The 23980-nt window shown below is 34.5% G+C and overlaps 1 protein-coding gene across 4 annotated transcripts in view; it reads right to left on the bottom strand.

Moving 5' to 3' along the window:
• LOC111043634 overlaps positions 1-23980 on the bottom strand; it is a 237813-nt gene that overhangs the window by 136201 nt on the left and 77632 nt on the right. For 3 of the 4 annotated variants that reach the window (XM_039421509.1, XM_039421511.1, XM_039421510.1), the window contains 3 exons: positions 9071-9170; positions 7993-8094; positions 6444-6599 (listed from right to left, as the gene is read on the bottom strand). In XM_039421509.1, coding sequence (XP_039277443.1) covers positions 6444-6599; positions 7993-8094; positions 9071-9170 — 358 coding nt within the window. Of the gene's footprint in view, positions 1-6443; positions 6600-7992; positions 8095-9070; positions 9171-15511; positions 15605-23980 lie in introns of those variants that run through there. The other variant, XM_039421513.1, reaches the window with a different exon arrangement.

Here is a 23980-nt window from a genome sequence, read left to right on the forward strand (position 1 = left end):
TAAATATTCATATTGATTGGAACTTTTACAATATTTCCATTAATAAATAAATCCTTAGTTTAAATAACGAAATTAACGTTTTGGTAGAGAGTTAGTGGGGAGGATATTTTTAATATTCTTTCCGAAGAATGGACATTGATATGTCCAAAGCTCTGCCAATTTATGTAGATGCATAACAATATAATTATTATCTATAGTTATTATATAACAAATTGCTTTTTCATATCATATACAGTTCAATAATTATTTTCTTAGTCTATACTATGTAAATTCATCTATAATTTTGCTGTATTGTAAGCTATTGTATGTAAGTGTATAAGCCAGTATATATTGTAATCTACATAAATAAAGTACTCAATCAATCAATTACCTTTGTGTATGATATATGAAGCCGTCCTCGGACTTTTTTCTCTCCGTTCTGCTTTGAATAGTATTGATTAACAATGTGAATGTATATTCTTAACAGTTTGAAATATCGATATGCGGTTCTCACCATGCTTTTTTTCTTTAAATTTGGTATCGAAATCATGTATCGCATGACCACCTTTCTATTTAAAAAAAAGTTGCATTCAATATGGCGGATCCAAGATGTCAGACCAGATTTTTGAAGTCATAGTAAAGTAGTATTTTGAGTAGGATCCCCAATCACACCCACCGTCAAATAATCATTGTGTATGAGATATTAAGCCGTTCTCGGACTTTTCACCCACTCTCTATATTGATGATTTGAAATGTAGTGAACGAGCAGCCATTGGAGAGCTCCAGCTTTGGTGGGAAACAGCTAGAGAATTAGAAATGAATTCAAAGGAGAGAATGAACTTTTTTACAACCTGTAACAGATATATGTTCCAGACAATCCATTCCCTGTTGAAGATTTTTATAACTCTGCCGGTATCAACGACCTCTAAGTGAACGATCTCTCTCCACCCTGCGTAGAATGAAAACATACGGTACCTACGGAATTCGATAAGGCAGCAAAGATTAAATGGATTAACGATGCTAAAAGTTCACCGAGAAATAACCATCTCCCCAGATAAAGTGCTTGATGAACTGTCTAAAACATCAAGACGTTTGGATTTTAGACTTAAATAAAAAAAATTGTTATGATTATTAAAAAATGTTAAAATTAATATACTTATGTACATAGCTAGGCTAGTCTCTGATGAAAAAAGATTCAGCGCCCACCATCAAATTACCTTTGTGTATGATATATGAAGCCGTCCTCGGACTTTTTTCTCTCCTCTCTGCTTTGAATAGTATTGATTAACAATGTGAATGTATCTTCTTAACAGTTTGAAATATCGATATGCGGTTCTCACCATTCTTTTTTTCTTTAAATTTGGTATCGGAATCATGTATCGCATGACCACCTTTCTATTTAAAAAAAAGTTGCATTCATTATGGCGGATCCAAGATGTCGGACCAGATTTTTGAAGTCATAGTAAAGTAGTATTTTGAGTAGGATCCCCAATCACACCCAGGGCCGCTCCGAGGTTAATAGGCGCCCGGGGCGAGATTTTGTATTGCCCCCCCCCCAAAGTATAGCGCGGTGAGGTAGTATTTCAAAGTGAAGCTACATTGCTCTTCCAGGAGGAGAACTTCCATTATGGGTTGCATCCTCTCCTTGATAATCATGCTATAGATTTTGTAAACAGTGTTTAGCAAGCTGATTTCTCTATGGTTGTCAAAGGAACTTCCTCAGTCCAGTTAATATAGACATAAAAAAGGAGGTGTGCTTGCAATTTATATGGTAGTTATGATTTTTAAATATATATTTTTGGATACATGAGAGAAGACCGGAACAAATAGTCCAGAACCTCATATTTTCAGCTCATTTTCCAGTTTTCAGCTTTTTCTGCCAAATCCAGTGACCTGACGGAAAAATTTGCTCCAGCCATTGTTTTAGATTATAAAATGAGATCATTAGCAACTATCTATCTCCAATAAGTACTGAGTTATGCTTTTTTTAAAAATGAGTGAAATTCAAAGAAAAAATAAACCTGTATCCTGATCTTAGATTTTAGAGCACAAAAATAGGCCCAGAGGGACTTTGAATTATACATTTAACTAATTGGTAAAAATCGGAAGATATTGTTGATAAGAAATTAAAACTCATCAGAATTAATTTTGTCTCTAAGTTTTACTCATTTTTGAAAAATCATAGCTCAGTACTTATTGGAGATGGATATAGATAGTTGCGAATGATCTCATCTTATTCAGAATTTTATAATCTAAAACAAAGGCTGGAGCAAATTTTTACATCCGATTACTGGATTTGGCAGAAATAGCTGAAAACTGGAAAATGAACTGAAAATACGAGGTTTTTGGGCCACTCTGTATCTATCACAAGAAAATTTTGCATGAAGAAATTGGTTCTGGACTTTTCTCATGTATCCAAATAATATATTAGAAATCTGGTGAAGCGCACTCACACAACTTTCCTTGCCGTTATGAAAATTGATCACCTTACGCTAGTGTTCTCGCGCATCCCAAGTCTACTATTCAAATACATGAGACAGCTGGTGATGGGACAATAACGCTGGAGACACACGAGGTCTGCTACTTCGTAGTGAATGATTTAATTGCCAACAGTTTGCGATTTAATTATCACATTTTCTCGAATTTCAACTTATTTTCAATTTAAGGTGAACATGTTACTGGACATTGATTGTAGAGATTTTCATGCTCAATCTTTTCCACTTGGATTTTTTTTGTTTAAATTGTATATGAAGGCTGATACTTGAGAATCTAAAATCAAACTTCGCATAGATGGGGCGGAGCTCCTGAAATTTTTACAGATATAGGACTTGTTGCAGTTGATAGAGCTCATCAATGACTATTTCAGGTATGAAAATCAGAATCGTTGGAGCCGTTTTCGAGGAAATTGCGAAAATCCCTCTTTTTGGCAACATTTTCGCCATTTTAGCCGCCATCTTGGATTGCATTTGATCGAAATTGTTCGTGTCGGATCCTTATAGTGTAAGGACCTCACGTTCCAAATTTCAAGTCATTCCTTTAACTGGGAGATGAGATATCGTGTACACAGACGCACACTCATACACACACACACACACACACACACACACACACACACACACACACACACACACACATACCAATACCCAAAAACCACTTTTTCGGACTCAGGGGACCTTAAAACGTATAGAAATTTAGAAATTGGGGTACCTTATTTTTTTCGGAAAGCAACACTTTCTTTACCTATGGTAATAGGTCAACGAAAGTAAAAAATCAGAACTACAATATAAATTGCAAGCACCAATGTATATAGTGACTGGACTATATCTCCCTTCTTGAAAAGAGATTTGACTGCAGCCACTTTCCAAACTTCCGGTATCCTCAATTATTGTCTCCAGCACATATCAAATGGAGGAAGCGAAGTTTGAAGAAGAGTTCCCTATGCTTGAACAGCTCCATATTTAAACTATCCGGTCCAGCTTGTCTTATTTCATACTCTTTTCCCACCTTGTATTCTGCAGGTGACAGGTTCTAAAACCTATTTAATTTGAAATTTCCGTTGATATTCCTAAATTGAAAAAAATTCAATTTCGAAATGCCAATGGAAATTTAAAAATAAATAGGTTTTAGCCTGCAGAATACAAGGTTAGAAAAGAGTATAAAATAAGAAGTTTTATCACCCAGCATTGGACAATGAAGCGACCAATGACGACTTGCAGGTTGCAGGGGCAGTGGGCGCGCACAGGCTCACTCAATGACTGGAAAAATATACACCTATGCTATGCGTAGAGTGACTGTATTTACCAAAGTTTTAATTGTCTATGCCACAATTAACACCACACATATAAGTAATGAGTTATACATAGAAATGGATTGATAAGAAAATGGTTAAAGACCTTCAACGTGAAGGTGAAATAAAGGTAATTGAACCGAAAATGTCGGGGCGCTAATCATCATACGACCGCGGCGCCCCCCTAGCCGCGGCGCCCGGGGCGACCGCCCCGGTCGCCCCACCCTTTGGGCGGCCCTGATCACACCCACCGTCAAATAATCATTGTGTATGAGATATTAAGCCGTTCTCGGACTTTTCACCCACTCTCTATATTGATGATTTGAAATGTAGTGAACGAGCAGCCATTGGAGAGCTCCAGCTTTGGTGGGAAACAGCTAGAGAATTAAAAATGAATTCAAAGGAGAGAATGGAATTTTTTAGAGCCTGTAACAGATATATTTTTCAGACAATCCATTCCCTGTTGAAGATTTTTATAACTCTGCCGGTATCAACGATCTCTAAGTGAACGATCTCTCTCCACCCTGCGTAGAATGAAAACATACCTACGGAATTCGATAGGACAGCAAAGATTAAATGGATTAACAATGCTGAAAGTTCACCGAGAAATAACCATCTCCCCAGATGATGTGCTTGATGAACTGTCTAAAACGTTAGGATTTTAGACTTAAATAAAAAAAATGTGTTATGATTATTAAAAAATGTTTAAATTAATATACTTATGTACATAGCTAGGCTAGTCTCTGATAAAAAAAGATTTCTATAAAGTATGATTATTATTACATTGATTTCATCTTGCTGTACGTTGAATTTTTTTCAAATCCGATTTCAGTACGCCTCTAGAAGGCCAACTGGAGAAACCTGCCAAATTTTTATGTATTTGGTCAAGTATATTTCTAGTTTTGTTGATTATGAAAGAGTGAGTGAGTGAATGAATCAGTACCATTTCACTTTTTTATATATTATACGATAATACTTTCTTATTTTTATGATACTCTCCAATTTATTTTTCAAGTCCTTCTCCCCTGATGCATTTTTTTATTCTGTTCAGGAAGCTCTTCCACACTCGTTCTAGTGTACAAATGATCCATGACACCTCAGTATATATTGCCGCTTTCAATTCATTTAAAGTATCATTTATTTATTAGGTTGGCACAAACAATACAATGATCAGAAAAGAAAAACAGGCTATTGCCCAAAACAAGTATGGGGTTTATGTCGATAAACTCGCTCTTTCGAATGTCCCCACTAATAAAAATCACTTCAGATGACTTGAAAGCGGCAATATGTATAGGTACCGGTACTGAGGTGGCATAGATCACTGGAAGGAGTGTGGAAGAGCTTCCTGAACAGCCAAAATCACCTCAGGGAAGAAGGATGTCACTTATTTCCTGACATAGTTTTCTCTATGAAAAGTTACTCAAGTTAAATGAATAGTATTTTCAAAAATCAATATTGTTTTTATTTCTAAATTTTGAATGTTTCTCGTTCATGAAAATTTGATTTATTAAAAAAGTGGAGAAATGAAATAATAATCTATAGATTTTCCAATCAATAAAACCGTATTCTTCTTTGATGCGACTCTGAGAGTTATACAGAGAGCCCACTTCTTGTTTTTGACATCCTTTTTTTTCAATCAAATATTGCGTTGCTTCACTTGCTCAAGCTTGACTTGTGAGTTTCCTCGAATAAAGAATATTTCCAAAAGAGAACGCCGTTTTTACCAACTGGAAAAAATATTGTTTTTCAATACAGTTCGATCTAGTAATTTCAAAATTATACAGTGTATTTGAATTCAAACTGGACAGATGAGGAGAATTAAAGCAAACTTCTTCTAATGTAAGTTTAATTACTAGAAAGTGTAATATGAAGATGGATTTATAAAATCCGAAAGCGCTCTACGTGAGTAGCCTAATAGTTTTCAATAACTATTATTCAAAAATTAGACTTTAGTGTCATCAAAATAGTTCGAATCGAAACAGATTATTAACTTGCAGTTCGTCATGTATAGTGGAATAGATTATTTGAATAATGACTTATTCCATTCTAATTATTAAATGAATGATGAATCTATTGTTTAGAATATATATATATATATATATATATATATATATATATATTATATATATATATATTATATATATTCATATATATATATATATATATATATATATATATATATATATATATATATGAGTCATAGTGGCCCACAGTTGAACATGCTTTCAAGATTACAGTAGTTCAATACTCTGAAATATTTTTTAGTGTTCGTCGTTTTTCTGCTTTTCTGTATATATCTTCCCAAACTCAGAATAAAGACTTATCTTATTCACGTGAAGGTTTTCCAGTGAAAAGTTTGGAGTGAGTATTTTTTCGAAGAGGGTTTAACCGATCAAAAATTAGGCTGATGCTTAGTTTATCCTCAATATTGAATTATGTTCAGTTTAAAAAAACAGTGAATTAAATAATGTGTAATATCAATTATATCAAAGTAAGTTCCTATTGTGACCATCAAATGAATAAATATGCTATCATTTGCAAGACATTCATATTGTAAGCCGAAGTTTTATTGGCCCAAATTTTAGTTCATGTACTTTAATCTATATAAGAAGTTACAGAGTTTATTTGTTTCAAATTGAAATTTTGGTCGTCTATAGACAAGGTACCTAGTACTTACATCTTTAAATGACAAGTAGCTGAGAGAGTAGATGCCATAGGGCCTCATCTCATTGTTGACATTAGCTCGTGTCATCATGATGTACAAAGTCTTCTTGAACCAATCAGGCTTATTGATCCATGGAAGCGAGGCTAGTGATTGACGCAGCACATCATTCTGAAAATAGTGATCAAAATGAATTTTATTTTTCACATTTAATTGTGGCCAATTTAGACAAAATCATTGTATTTGGGATAAAAAAGTATTTATGCTAAATTTCTATACCTTTATTTAATTGGTACCTGATACAGTACAATACTTTTACCGTAATATTTATATCACTAACTGTTCACAGCAGGAGCACTAAATTTTTATTACAGTAAAGTCTGTCATAGTACTAAACTGAATACACAAAAATCAATCAATTCTACTATTGAATTATTAATAGCTATAACTCATAATTGAATTATTTAATTAGTCTGATAGCAATGAATAATATTACTGTACGCTATCAAGATTTCTTAAATTAAAAATATTCAACGTAAATAGGGGGTGGGGGTGGTTTGAAAATACCATTTTTTGGTTTCTCGTATAAAACACAAAAACTATGTATCTTATAAGGACTTGACTGTCATTTAACAAATTAAAACATGATTTCCTACAATATCCATTCAACAACATTTTTTAAATCTCCTCTAGTTTTTGAGATATCCGCTCTTGGAGGTGTGACATTTTTGAAAAAAAACACGTTTGCCACCAATTTTTTCCTATTTTCGCTCTTATATTTTTTTAAAATCGATGGGAAAAATTCTTGTTGATTATGAGCTTATAGAGCATTGAATTCAATTTGATGTATAATTTCACACATTCACGATTTTCTCTACACCTTTTGCAGCAGCTTTAGTGTTGGTTTTGTATTCTCCATTTTTGCAACAATGGACCAATTGACAAAGGAATTTGGAGGGAATGTTTTAAACAAAATTTTTGACTTTGCAACTTTGTTGAGACTAGTTAGGAGGAGAACATATCAAAAGTCCCAATTCCTAACTCATGTGCTAAGGGGATGAGGGTGGTTTAAAAGTTGCATTTTTCAGCGTCTTGCTTTCACACTCATATCTTGAGAACAATGCGTTCAACCGACATAACTAATAACCATTCAAAAATGGTTACACTTTTTGTTCAGTGGAACAGGGGTGGGAACTTTTGATATGTTTACCTCCTTACTAAAATAAACAGAACTGCATGTGGGATCAAAAATTATCTTCCCAACTTTTCCCCCTACAACCTTTCCTTGACTGGACTATTATGAGACAAGTCAATTCAAAATCGGAAGAAAACTGTATTTTATTATAATTATATTAATTCTGTATAATGTGTATAATACTGTATGTTGTCCCATAAATTCCTGATGTACTTTTTCAGGACAACACACTACTTTTTAAATGAATAAACTAGTTCCACAATTACTTAATTCATTGCAATTACCTAAGGTAGTCGTTTGCATTCATCAATCTCATAATCCATTCATCCCAAAATGGAGAAAGTAATTTAAATAGGTACTACAATTTACCTGGTTGGATAGACGCTGACCATTGTGATGAGCAGAGAATACAGTTAGGTTTATGAATACAAACATCGCACCATAGATTGTTACCTTCTCTAAATCATCAGTCTGTAGAAGATTAAGAATTACCACATTGACCCAATTATTAGATTGAAAGACTCATAATATTATGGAAATAATGTGGGTAGGGATCGTATTTATAAAAAAGCTAGTAGGTACTCAAACTCATAAATATAATTCTGATTCTGTTGGCTTATCCACTTATGCACCGATCACTTCAACAAATAATGGATACAATTTCTCTTTAGACGGTCGGGAACTATTAGAGAATTTATTATTAGTTCTTGTATTTTTTATTTATTTCCAATACATAGCCTAAGGCCCGCCGCAAAGTAGACCCACGCTAATCCACGAAAAGCAACCCATGCCGTGGGATGTTTTGTAAACCATTGCTATATAGAATTATTCATAATCAATCAGCTGACAAGTAGATTATTCATTGCATGTATTATTATAATTACACAGATGTCTGGAAAAGCCTAGCAATGGTTTACAAAACAACCCACGGCGTGGGCTGCTTTTCGTGGATTAGCGTGGGTCTACTTTGCGACGGGCCTTAACCCACTACCTCCGTAAACAAAGGTTTACGGAGGTAGTGCTTAACCATGTTGTGAGCATGTATAGCTTCAAGTTTTCAAACAAGATTCTATAAAATAAAATAGCATTTGGTACTCAATGCAATATAGAAGCCAACTATTTCACTTTCATAGAAGCTTCTCAGGATGAAACATAGATCTTTTTTCGGAATAATAAAACCAGTCCCAATTTTTCCTTTAAGAATTCATATTCTTTATGGAAATTCATGCTACTCACTTTTCATAGTACCTATCAAAAAATAATAGAATGATCTTTTCGTCTAGTATTAATGGAAGATTAATAGCTCATATGTGGCATTTGAAGAGTTTTAATAGAATTTCCCTTTTGTGCAGTGAATGGTATCATTCTTAACAATGAATAGGGGTTTTCATCCTTTATGAACTATAAAATGAATGGGTGATTTAATTTTTCTCCTCAAAAACGTTACCTTCAGCACCAAATATGCCAGCATACAGCTATAGAGCATTATTACCAAATTGGTTATTGTCAGCATGAATTTTGAGCCGTCCATACAAATCTTGAAATCTCTGCAAAATAAAAACAAAATCTTAGTGACATCAATTCGAAATTTGAATTGATATATTATATATGCTCCACAAAAACACAATAGATTAAAATCATATTTGACTTCAGTCAACTGGAGAAAGAGTATATTTTTATTTTTCTTGCCGTATTACCAAAGGAGTTTAATACGATCCTATTTATATGAACGGATCTACCATGTTTCAGATATTAAACTCCCATATCAGTGATTTTTGCGTTTTCTCATTACCTAATAGTTATCGAGATGAAATTTACAGTAGAAAATTTTAACTTTCCTTGACCTATTACCATAGGTAATGAAAGTATTGCTTTCCGAAAAAAATTGAGGTACTCCAATTTCTAAATTTCTATATGTTTCAAGGTCCCCTGAGTCCAAAAAAGTGGTTTTTGGGTATTGGTCTGTATGTGTGTGTGGGTGTGCGTATGAGTGTATGTGCGTCTGTGTACACGATATCTCATCTCCCAATTAACAGAATGACTTGAAATTTGGAACTTGAGGTCCTTACAATATAAGGATTCGACACGAACAATTTCGATCAAATGCAATACAAGATGGCGGCTAAAATGGCGATAATGTTGTCAAAAACAGGGGTTTTCGCGATTTTCTCGAAAACGGCTCCAACGAATTTGATCAAATTTATACCTAGAATAGACATTTTCAAGCTCTATCAACTGCCACAAGTCCCATATCTGTAAAAATTTCAGGAATTCCGCCCCATCTATGCAAAGTTTGATTTTAGATTCCCAATTATCAGGCCTCAGATACAATTTAAAAAAATTCAAGTGAAAAAGATTTAGCAATCATTCACTATGAAGAAATAGCAGACCTCGCGTGTCTCCAGCGTTATGGTCCTGTCACCAGCTGTCTCAGATCTTTGAATAGTAGACTTGAGATGCGCGTGAACACTAGCGTTAAGTGATCAATTTTCATAACGGCAAGGAAAGTTGTATGAGTGCGCCACAGCAGATTTTTGTTTTGTATATTGTAAATTCCAGTTACCGGCCTTCTGCGCATGCCCGGTGACGTCAAAATGACATAGCATACTAAGACTATTTCGTACTAAGAATATTTCGGTTCACCGGTACGGTAGGCTACCTATAATTTGTCAATAAATATAATAGGCATAGGATTATTATTATGATTTTGGACAAAAGCCAACAATGGTTCGTTCAAAGCCACTGATCGGTGAGTGAATGTGATTCTGAACCCTTGTTCACTGACTGTTTCACTGAATAGATACAGAAAGGAAACTATCAATCAAACGCCTATACAACCAATGCTTTTTACATGGCACAAATACTAGACACGTCACGTGACTGCGCCATCTTGTTAGAAAGTTCCAATCCCAATCCTGGTCTTTTGATTGGCTCACGGCAGTGGACGAGATCAATTGATCCGGATCTGTTAAGTGATCCGAACCTCCCATACTATTTCAATGCGGAACTTTCTAACAAGATGGCGGATTTTTGTGCCAGGGTACTAGTCGAGTTTCCATACTGTATGTATACTGTGACTGTTTGGTCTAACTCAAAAGACCTTGAAGATGCATAGACTCACATGCAGCGCTAGTGTACTTGGAATTGAAATCGGCCATTGAAGGGACAACCTGGAAGATTATTACATACTAAAGTTCTTGGAGATTTTTGTAATCTATAATGTCACAAAAATATATATTAGGCTATATGATATTTCTCACTAAAATACCTCAATGGCAGCCTTTAATTTCAAGTAAGAGCTAGCATTGGGAAGGCATAGGCATTGTGGGTTTATATCTCTTCAAGGTCTTTGGTCTAAATTATAAGAGAAAAATTACGTCATATCCGGTTCGTTCACTGATCAGCCCATCATACTTTTCCACCGATGGAAAAGAACGTAAACAGAGTAGCTGGACTTGAAAAGACATGGCTGCTTATGAGGTTGTTTACAATTATAATGGACTCCATTATAATGTATTTGGGAGCACAGAAATGCATGGTTACATAAATTCAATAACACTTAAAATATCATCCAAAGCATTTTAAACAACTCCAATCACTTGATGGTTTTCCATTTCAATTGATTAGGTTAGGTTAGGTTCATTTCAATTAGATAGGTTAGGTTCTAGTTTTGTTTAGAAATGTAAGCATTTTCAACCAATTGTTCCTCCTCAATTACATATTCAGTAACAGTGTGTGTAGATAAAAAAGGGCTCATTATAGAGAGAGAGAATATTATTTAAATGAAACATTACTTAGGAAACATATTAAAATTAAACATTCTATTCCTATAAATGTTTTTAAGATTAGGAGTAACATTTTTCAAAAGTTGTACCACTACTAAATGGAATCTTGTAGAGCCAACTGTATTATCACTTCAACTATTCTACAGCTATATTCTACTAACTTATGATAGAGAAAGAGAAGATATATCATGAAGAGAAGATGAATCATTAGACAGATAAGAGAATTAATAGATGGTGCTTGTTTATTTCTGATTTCTGAAGTATTTTCAAAGTTCTGAGTGCATTTCAAGGAAATTACATCAGCACTAGGCCTATTGCAAATTTTGCGCCGGCTAGACCAGTGAATATAGATTGTAATAGAGAATAGAACTATTAATATAGAATAGAATTTTTAATATAGAATGGAATTTTTAATATAGAATAGGATTCTTAAGTATATAATTAAATTTCTTGTGTAAACAGAAACAAACGTAGAGGCTTGAAACCGATGTTGAACCGATCAACAACCATACTGAGAATGACGCGAACCCATTATGTGAATTCTATTTAGCCAGTACAGAGTACAGTATATTATGTATATGCAACTGTAGGCTGTGCCTGTGCCTGTAGAATAAATTAGTCAAACACTAAGACTCAACACTAAGGCTCAACTCACACTTACGCGACTCAGGTCGAGAAGAGACTCGACTCTAGTAGAGAGCATGTGTTTCCAAATGGTGACACTCAGACCAGTCGATTCTAGTCTCCGCGACCTCATCATTCTAAACACATGCCCTTGACCAGAGTCGAGTCTCTTCTCGACCTGAGTCGCATGTGAGTTGAGCCTTAGAACAATAAATTAGTCATGTAAAACACATATTCATCACTGTAGATGAATTCTATATTGAATTGTTTTTGGAAAAATACTATTCACAATTTCAGGCTTTTTACTCCCGAAAATCCCGGGATTGACGCTGAGAAATCCCGGGATTTTTAGGTATCAAAAATGGACGGGATTGACATCCCTATTTCTGTTCTATCGTACTGTTACGTGTCGTATGCAAAGCCTATCAACCCATCAGAGAACATTCTGTGTTTTCGTGACGGCGAAAAATCGGTGTGTTGAAATTAACAGAATAAACTATCATAATGCTGATTTCTTACAAACTTCATTTCTCACTTTTCATGATTTTAGAAATCAATTTTTTTTTAATAATATTTGTTGCAATTTTAATCATCAGATTCAAAAAGAAAAATGTAAAAAAAGGGTTTCCTGTAACAACTCCAAACTTGGCCTCAGCTTATGGAAAGATACATTTTTTTCAAGAATGTTTGATGTTTTTGAACGGGTATATAGTATTATAGTCCATTAGACAGCTGATTTATGATAAATAATATTCTATGGTCTGATTTTTACGGTAATACTGGCGTTCGTAGGAGACTCCTTTTCCTTTTGTATTATCCTTTAAATGCAAAATTTTAAAAAAACCTTATGTATACGTCGACGCGGAATTCAAAAAGGAACATACCGTACCTGTCAAATTTCATGAAAATCTATTGATGCGTTTCGCTGTAAATCCACAACATATAGTTTGAACATTTGAACATGAAGAGAAATGCGAAACCGTCGACTTGAATCTTATACCCCACTTCGCTCGGTCAATGAGATACTAGTAGTTCTGTGAACAGTAGACCTTGCGTAGTTGTAAACCGCAGCCTCCTCTTATACTGTCCATCAGAGTAAATCCACTCTGTATGTCGTGTCGGCGAGATATCGGTGTGAAAACGGCTAATGGCTGTTCGGGTTGGTGTATCAAAAATGCTAACATCAAAAGCTAATCTCCTTCAAGACATACTGACAACAGGACAGCCCGAGTTCAAAGCAGAGAAAGTTCGAGAGACAATTAATACTATGTTATTTTAGTTATTAATTGCATGCGTTATTGCACGCAATCAATAGTTCATTTAATAGTGCATAAAAATTGCATTCAATGAGGCATGCAATAAATAGTCTACTACACAGCTGCTGATTTTTTTACCAAGTTACATTGAGATATTGAATTGCATGCGTCATGGCATGCAATTTATAATTCACTCGACAGCTGATTTATGATGAATGATTCTAAAGTCTGTTTTTTACTCTAATATTAGCGTATGGGGGAGGCTCCTTTTTCCTTTTATATTATCCTTGGAATGCAAAATTTCCAAAAACCAGTGATACACGTTACCTTGGAATAATGATAGATTGTAGCATGAGATGGCATTCTCAAATTGACAATATAATATCCAAGAAACTCCAGGCATTAAGCGCTAAAATATTTTATTTACATAAAAACATCACTGTTGATTGCCTGTATTTAATTTATAAGTCGTTAGTAGAATCCATTATACGATATTGAGTTCAATCATGGGGCTGTGCTGCAAATTACTCATTATTGAGAGTAGAGAAAATACAGTTGAGGATCCTAAAAGTTATTTCGTCTAGAATACCCCATCTAAACTTAAATTTGAACAACCTTCAAACCCTACAAATTTTTTATCAAACTCTGACACCAAGAAATTTTTACACCTTCAAAATAATAGTATTTTTCAAAAATAATTTCCACTATAGACTTCTAGCTCCTCCTGCCCATTACAATTTCAGGTCACCAATAATATACCAAATTCCCTGATTCAATAATATTTATGGAAAAAGATCTCTGCTCTACATAATACCTTTCCTTTTCAACAAACTACCTGCAAACATAAGAGACTACTCAAAAACGGATGTAATGATCTATGTAATAAACAATCCCAACTTGATTTCAACCCAGTGGAATCGAAATGAGAATAAAACACAGTGATAATAGTACTCTAAATTCTGAAATAAACAATAAATATTTATTATCATTATTTGAATAATAATTTCTAATAGGCCTGCGTACGATGAATTTTCTTTTTCATCTTTCAAATAGCCTATTCCGCTGGTTTTAAATTATTATATATATGTTGTAAAGTCACTGCCGCCAGCCTGAACGACTAATAATTTAGTAGTATATTAATATTGTTTAAAATACTTCCTACTTTATTCCTTCTTTTATTCCTTTTAGTTCTTAATTAACTCCTTATTTATCATGCTTATAATAATGTTATTTATTAACTCTATTACTCTTACTTCTGATTATTATGTTTTTTTTTTTCATTTTCTCATTATTATTGTAATTCCTTTTTTTTTTCATTTCTTGTATTCACGACAAATAGCCTAATTTTATTTCATTTGTACTTTATTTTAATTTAAAGTTGTGAAAATTTTGTTTTGATATGGCACCTGCTGAAAAACCCATGGGTTTAGCAGGACCCAACATTGTAAAAAAATTATTTTCCAATAAAATTGATTGATTGATTGATTGACCTTGTACAGTATATACGTCGACGCGCAATTTAAAAAGGTACATACCTGTCAAATTTCATGAAAATCCATTACCGCGTTTCGCCGTAAATGCGCAACATAATATAAGCATATAAACATAAAGAGAAATGCCAAACCGTCACTTGAATCTTAGACCTCATTTCGCTCGGTCAATTAAGACTCTACTAGTTAAGAATTACGTTTCGTCCCTCCAAAAATTCAAAATATTCAACACATTGAATTTGTTTTGTTGTTTCTCACAGCTTTGGATTTGCTTAACAAATAATAATAATCATATTGCTTTTAGGGTTGAGGAGTCCCTGACGGAAGTTGAAAAGTTTCCACCTCGCCTGAATATACTATTCAAGCCTCACGACTGTCATACTTCAGCAGGGACCGACAATGTAACGTGCCCATCCGATAACACGGGAGAGTTAAACAAATATAGAAAATACGATAAATTATTGATGATTAAAATGTACTTGAATTGATGCTGTACTGCTACTTCTGATATTTTACTGAAAAATCTAATTCATAATAGGCCTGCTTACATAGGAATCTTATGATAGATAACACTTTGTGATAAAAGATAGAAATGGTATGGTGAGTAGAGGATTAGTGAAATTAAAATTCGAGGTGCATTATCTCTATTGTCTAGAATCATTGTCTAATTGGTTCTGAAATTATAGGATTTAAATTACAAGCAATAATAATTAAAAATTCACCAACATCTCACCTGTTTAGTTTTTGGTGACAATATACCATAAGTGCCATATTTTTTTTCAACTTTTGCATTTCTGTTGCTTCTTTATAACTTTTGAATCCTTGATTTATTTTGAATTCATGTTCTCCACAATCATCAATTTTGCAATCAGATTCAGAAAAATCCTTTACAATGTGTTTTGAAATTATGTTGATGATCTCAGAATCCACAAGTACCTTTTCAGTTGATAGATACACCGAAGATATTATGTAATAGCCTTCCAGATAATAGATTATGTGCAGTAAAAACTGTACAGAAAATGTATAAGCGAAAAAAATTGGAGATTTGAGATCAGGTGGACAATAGGATAAAAAAGGTGTGGGCCAGTCATTTGATTCATTTTGCAGACTATCTGGTGAGAAGCTCAAAGAAATATTGATCATAACATTCTTGCATTGAGTCATAAAAGTCAAAAATATGAAAAGTTTAGCTATAGTGTCACACATGGCTTTCATACTTTCCCTTCTATCATGATAATATTTCTGAATGATTCCCATGAGTACATCATTGTCTCTCAAATTGTTGCAGTCAACAGTGAAGTCCTCGGCAATGAATTGCAGCCAATTGATGGCATCTTGGTAATTGAAATTGCGTTTAATCATATTTGAAGCATGTATTGAGCATATCAGAATATCCGCCACTGCGAGTATTGATCTCTCCGTGCTCCCTGAATCGACTAGAATGGCAATACCCACATTGATCACAGCAAATGTGTGAATTGCAATGAAAAATAGGAATGGAAAAGAGCTATTATCGATATTGTCATAGCGCATCAGGTCAATGTACTTTCTCAGAAAGTCAGCCGTATTCATTTGGATCTGAAAATGAAATTTGTTAAGAGTCAACATATTATTAAGTAGGTAATTCTCTTACACTCCTGAGAAAATTATAGCTAGTGTTTTAGAAGAACAGACGCTATAATTATTGACTCTCATTTGTTATCGAGTCAATCTCAATACTTGCTGAACTATTAGCTAGTATAATCCTTCATATAATTATATTCTCAAGTTCAAGTCCAAGTTCCTTTATACTCAAGTCAAAGTTCTTCCATTCAAAACTTTTAATTGCGGAGCTCCAAATTGATATTGTAAATCGTCTACGGTATGGCATGAGAATAGAACTCAATATTTTATACAGTAGAAGAAAGTTATTCAGGCCTATACATAGAAATCGTTTTATTATAAAATGTTTTGCTTGGTGATTTGGAGCCGTTTTACAAAACAAGTAGAAACAATTGTTTATGTATACGGTAACTTATAATTGTATATATTTTGAAAAATTTATTCCAACTTGAAAAATTAAATTCCAATATTGGATCACGTGTTTTTTTTCCACTGATTTTAATTATCTCTGTCTTACAGTACACTAAAGAAAATAGAAATAAAATAATTGCAGTAAATAATAATAATAATTAAATGATTTATATCCTATCTGAAAATTAGTTGTTCTCTATTCGTAATATATTTCTTAATATTAGTTTTTCTGTTTACTTTTCTGGAAAGGGAAACTGAGCTTTGTTGACTTAATTGTTGAGTTAATTTTGATGCGGGCCGAAATGGTTTTGTAAAATTCGGCAGGCTGCTCTGTAATTTTTGTAAGCATTGCATCCTGTAGTAGTCGCTCTTGGCCCGGTGTGGGACGGGGTACGAGCGATTCGACAACAGACTATTTCATTTTATTTTTTCTGCCTGTTTCAGAACTTTCATTCATATTTGTTGACGGTATTAAGTTGTAAACATAATCGAGCATTGTTTTATCGTGTTCATTTCCCTACCTAGAAACTTTCATCTTCTTCTTATCGGATAGATTAGCTTCTACATTCTTAACTTCAATACCACATCACATTTATCTAGAGGTTTTGATTTCAAGGGACTTTCATGAATATAAGTTAAGCCCTTACGGTATTTGGCCCAATTAATTCTTTTTACCTCTATAACTGTTCTTAAACTAGTCTACCGAGTTATAAATACGAATTTATATTCCGTTGCCAATATTTTATTACAATACATTTTAATATTATTATCATTTTTAAAATAATTATTATTGAATTCATAAGCTTTAAACGTAAGCCCTATCTTAATTTCAATACCCATAATTTAATTTCGAGGATTTTTATTCAGGGAAATTACATTCATAAACTAATTCATACACTAAAATACAATCATACACTAACTCATGAACGAATAAGCATTCATAGTACTTGACCTAATTAATCTACATAATCACGATAATTTCTAGCTCTTCTTTATTTTTCTTGCTTCGCTTTATGTCGGTGTTGGGAACTAAATATTAATTGGTTGTCTGAGTGGTCATGAATGGGAAACTTAATATGGAGAAGATTGAAAAGTTTCTAACACAGCAAAAAAAACCGGGGCTAATAGTGAAAGGCTATAAGTACAGGCGGGATAATCGACGGGCTGATGATAGTGTTGTTTGGAGGTGCTTGGTTAGGACATGTTCAGCTACAATTAGGACTAATTTAAGCGAATCTAAAGTTTTGAAAGATGATGGTTTACATAGTCATTCACCACAAAAACATACTGAAGGTCACATTAGCATGGAAAATTCACCAATAAGCAACAGGGAAAAGGTAAATAACGATGAGTCAATTTTGATGAGTAGTCCCAACTCACCTGTTGCCTGTGGTGGATCAGACAAGATAGCAACAAAAAATGCAGCGGTAAACACACCGTCATACAGAAGAGACTCTCCATCTCTTCTTTCGGTAGCACTTGACGAATCTCTGAGAGAAGTTGAGCTTCAACAACAAAGAGATGACATTATTGCACATGCTATGAGTCTACAAATCGAGCTGGAGGCTTGTAGAGAAGAACAAACATCTTTAATGCACACACACCAAGCGAGGATAGATGAATTGGAGTCGGCCCTTCGAGTTCAGAACGTTTTGAAACAGGAGAATGAAAACCTTAGAGCAAACATTACTGGAATGATGACTGCAATAGAAGTTTTAGAGGCTGATAATGCACTACTGAGAGCTGAAAATAAATCGTTGAAAATGGAAACAGAAGACCTTAGAAATTTCTATTCGCCGGGTGAAACCATAATTGACTCATCTTTTGACTGTGGTGAATTAAGAGCAGGAAACTCTTTCAATGTTTTATCGCAAACTAGTCAATCTGCTAGTCAAACTAGTCAGTCTGTTAGAAATAAAATTATAGAAATTGGTCATTGCGGGGGAAAAGCTCCTTTTGGAATTGAAAATAAAAATAAAAAAAGTCATGATGTTGAGAGTATTGCTGGAAATGAGCTAAATAAAACGTACAGAGAAGCTTTGAAGACTGCTGAAAAAACTGAACTCAAATCAAAGGAAAGTAGGAAAGGTAGAGTGTTACTATTGACATCTAGTCATGGACGAGATTGTAGTGACCTTCTCAATAAAAGTTTAAGAAGAAAGTTTGAGGTTCAGTGTTTCTTCAAGCCCGGCGCAACTATAGAAGCAGTGGTGGAGTCAGCCAAAGAGCAAACAAAGGATTTCAATGAAAATGATTATCTGATCATACTGGGTGGCTCAAATAATATCATTGCTCCTAATTCAAATCATCTCCCGCTAATTACAAGGAAAATAGAAGAAATGGTGCCACTCTCTAATACAACAAATGTAATAATAAGTACACTTCCAAACAGGTATGATAGGCCGGAACTCAACAAAACGATCGGTCTGACAAATAAAGCAATTCACTGTTCAATCAACAGGGTCAAAGATAAAAATTCCAAGCAACTGGGGTTATGTTTCCTCAATGAGCGACTAAAAAGACAAAACTTTACAAGACATGGATTACATATGAATCGATCTGGCAAGAGAATTTTCTGTGATAGACTGGCAGAGTTAATTGAAAGCAGTATGCAACCACCAGCTGGTTTGTTATCAGATAGTAACCCCCCTACAGGTAAACAGAGTTTTTTAGAGATGGATCCACCCGGTCAAATAATAGAGTAGAATCGGGTAATTCCAGTCATACACCATTCCTCTTCATCATGAATATACAGGGCATTGGAAACAAAATAGAAGAGTTGAACGTACTCCTTGCAGATCTCAAGTGTTCATTGGTTGTGTCATTCAATGAACATTGGCTGGCTTCATGTGATACTACTATTCTGAACAGACTCAATAACTATATTCTTGCTTCATCTTACAGTAGAAATAATAAAAGATGGGTGGTACGTGTATAGTGTTGAAAAAGTCCATCAATCTCAAAGTTAGAGAAGATATTGAGGCCTTGTCCATTGATAGTGCATTTGAGTGTGCAGCTGTTGAGTTTGGTCTGAGGAGAGATGGAATATCTAGAGTATTTGTAGTGATCTCTGTATATAGGGCGCCGGATAGTCCTGTGGAGGACTTGTTCAATATTTATGATAGGCTCTTGTGCTTGCTTAAGAAGAGCTTCAGGCAGAAAGCAATATTTATATGTGGCGATTTCAATATTGACATTCTTGATGAAAATAGTAGAGACAAGAATAAGTTTTTGAACATCACGACATCAAATTTATATAAATTCATTTTTGACAAGCCAACCAGAATATCTTCGTCTTCAGCCACTTGTATTGATAATATAATCACGAATCACAATGTAAGCAGTATTCATGAGAATATAATAGACCCTGGTCTCTCAGACCATCTAGCCTTAAGTGTCACTCTGAAAAACGGGTTTGCTCCGGAACGCCCTGTATATAGGTTGGGAAGATGTATAAATGATATATCATTGAATTTATTCTACAACCTGTTAAAAACGGTAGACTGGTCCCCTTGCTTGATCAATAATGGAGGTGAAAATGCATTTAATGCATTCCATTCCTTATTCTATCGTTGTTTTATAGAATGCTTCCCACTAAAGAAGTTTAAAGCTACAGTGACCAACTCTAACACGAACTGGGTGACAAATGGAATCAAGATTTCGTGTGGTAGGAAGAGAGAGCTTTGTATAGAGGCTAGAACCAATAGAGACCCCACATTTTTACAATACTTTGCTACTTATAAGAAGATCCTGAAAAGAATGATATTATTGGCCAAACAAAAAGCTAATGAAAAGCTCATCTCAAAGTCTACTAATGTTAACAGAGGAGCATGGACTGTCGTAAGGAAAGAATTAGGCCTGTCAAATTGTAATGAGCAAAAGATTGAATTGTCCAATGGCGATGATGTGATCTCCGATCCGGTAAAAGTAGCATCTTTTCTCAATGATTACTTTTTGGAGTGTAGTACTGAAGGGTTGAGCACTACTAGGTCAAGTAGTGGGAAGCAATATCTCGAGAAAATTGGTAGGCAAGACGGCTTGTTCAGATTTAAAGCTGTTAGTGAGAGTGAGGTGAAAAGGGCTGTCTTAGGTCTAAAAAATACTGGCTCGTGTGGATGGGATGAGATTTCTTCCAAGGTGGTAAAACGAGTATGTCCCATTATACTACAGCCTCTCACCTACATCATCAATTTGTGTCTGAAGGAAGGTGTATTCCCACAAAAGCTAAAATTTGCAGTTTAATAAACCCATCCATAAAAAGGAGAGTAGGAAAAATGTCAAAAATTATCGTCCCATTGCATTGTTGACAACTTTTTCCAAGATTTTTGAAAGAGTAGTATTCCAGCAGATGTCTGCTTACTTGGTGGATGAAAACATTCTCTATAATAGGCAATATGGTTTTAGAAGAGGTGCGTCGACTAAGTCTGCTACCTTCTATGTTGTGACCGATTTGTTGAGTGCTCTGGATGGGTCGCAGAGGGCTGTGGGAGTCTTCTGTGACTTGTCCAGGGTTTTCGAGATGGTCGACCACGGTCTCCTTTTGGGTAAGTTGAGGTTTTATGGATTTAGTGGTTTTGCAGAGACATTTTTCAGATCCTACCTTGAGAGGAGATATCAAGCTGTAAAGAATGATTGTGAGGGCTCTCAGGTATTTTCTACATGGCAGCAAAATGGGCGAGGAGTGCCTCAGGGATCCATACTTGGGCCTACTTTGTTTAATATCTTTATCAATGACTTGCCCTACAATCAGGCCCGGCCCCAGGGGTGGGCGGACCGGGCGGCCGCACAGGGCGGCAGATTTTTGGGGGCGGCAAATTTTAAGGAACGGAAAATTTTTAAATGCAAATAAATAATAAATTCAATGTTAATAGTAAAATTTTATAAGAAGCTTTTTCCAAACTCAAGCTAATGAAGACATATATCTAAGATCAACAATGTCCCAGGAACGTCTGAGTGGTCTAGCGAACATAAAAAAGCTCAGTCCCTAGATCTTGAAGAGCTGGAGAAGGAATTTTCCTATGCAAAGGTCAGACGAGTTCTACTTAATTGAACAAGTGTGTTGAACAAACTCGTGTTGTAGCAATTGTAGTTTTGATTACTTAGCAAGTTAAATAGGCCCAATACTCTGTTGCAGTCTCTTGATTTGAAACTACTGTCTTAATTATGTTTTCTTATTGTGTACCGTATCTGTTCCGAACATAGAAATAGTTTAATCAGATATTTTGTGTTACTGTTCTAGTCCAGTCAATTGAAGATTATAGAATGAAAAGTTTGGAACACAATTTTCAACTCCACAGCTCTTTTAAGGATAGTAAGAGTATTAACATATCGAAAGTCCTCACCCCTACCTCATGTGCTAAAGGAGTGGAGGTGGTTTGAAAGTACCATTTTTTCACTTTTCTCATATATCTCGGAAACTATGTATCTTATGAACATTTGTACACTGTAAAAAATTGATGCTCACAAAATTACCAACAAGTTTTGTTCTCTACATTTTCTTCATATCTCTTATCGTTTCTGAGATATCCGCTCTTGAAGGTGAGACATTTTTTGAAAAAACACTTCTGCCTCCAATTTTTTCATCTTTTCGACCTTATAATTTTTGAACGATTGATGAAAAAAATCCGTTTGCTGATTATAAGCTGACGGAGCATCAAATTATCTTCAATTTGATGTACAGTATGTATATTTCCACTATTTTACGCATTTCCCTACGACTGTTGCAGCAGTTTTAGTGTTGAGAGTGAAATTTTCTGTTCAGCAACAATAGATCAGTTGACAATGAAATTTGAAGGGAATGTTTGGAACTCAATTTTAGACTTTGCAGCTTCGTTGACACTAGTTTGGAGGTGAGCATATCAAAAATTCCAACCCCTACATCATGTGCTAAAGGTATGAGGGTGGTTTGAAAGTTGCATTTTCCACTTTTACTCACATGCTTATATCTTGGAAACAATGAGTTCTATTGACATAATCATCCACATAAAAATGAAGCTCAATGAATTTCCTACAAGTTTTGTTTTGTAGAGGTTTTCAATAAATATGATACTAACTTTTCGAGATATATATGTCCTAAAGTGATTCATTCTCAAAAACCCAGTTTTTCTTCCATTTTTCGCTCTTTCAAGTCTTTTAACTTCTCAACAATTGATGAAAAAAGAATGTGCTGAATACGAGATTTTAGAGCATTAAATTATCTTCCATTTCATGTATAATTCGACTATTTCAAGCATTCCTATACGATTGTTGCAGCAGTTTTAGTTTTGAATGTCTTGTTTGGTAGGAAGCTTAGAAACACCCCCTGTGTTCAGTTCCGCAGACGTTCCAATAAGTACCTACTCAATATGGATGTTCATACTAAAGCACACTCAAATTTATGATCACAGAATGTGTGATATTCGAAAAAAGTCACTTGTTGCAAATCTTGATATTTGACTCTCAAACCTAAAACTGCTGCAACAGTCGTAGGGAAATGCGTAAAATAGTGGAAATATACATCAAATTGAAGATAATTTGATGCTCCGTCAGCTTATAATCAGCACGGAATTTTTTCATCAATCATTCAAAAATTATATGGCCGAAAAGATGAAAAAATTAGAGGTAGAAGTGTTTTTTCAAAAAATGTCTCACCTTCAAAAGCGGATATCTCAGAAACTATAAGAGATATGAAAAAAATGTAGAGAACATAACTTGTTGTAATTTTGTGAGCTTCAATTTTGTACGGTGTACAAATGTTCGTTCATAAGATGCATAGTTTCCGAGATATATGAGAAAAATTAAAAAATGGTACTTTCAAACCACCCCCACCCCTTTGGCACATGAGGTAAGGGTGAGGACTTTTGATATGTTAATCCTCTTACTATCCTTAGAAGAGCTGTAGAGTTGAAAATTGTGTTCCAAAATTTTCCCTCCATACCTTTATTTGAGCATTCGTTGCCTGCACTTATTCCTCAATATTTATATTTGTCAAATATTTGTTTAAATGTCATTTTTAACTTGAAAAGCTAATAACCTTCGGGCAAATTTCCAAGTAAACAATTATTAGACGGGATACCTGGTGGTGGGGGGGCGGCGTTTGCCGATTTCGCCCAGGGCGGCAAAGTCCCTAGGGCCGTGCCTGCCTACAATGTGGATGGTAAATTGATATTATATGCTGATGACACAACAATCTTGGTTAAGGGTAACAATA

This window comes from Nilaparvata lugens, chromosome 2 (assembly GCF_014356525.2).
Source record: "Nilaparvata lugens isolate BPH chromosome 2, ASM1435652v1, whole genome shotgun sequence".
Taxonomy (NCBI): Eukaryota; Metazoa; Arthropoda; class Insecta; order Hemiptera; family Delphacidae; genus Nilaparvata; species Nilaparvata lugens.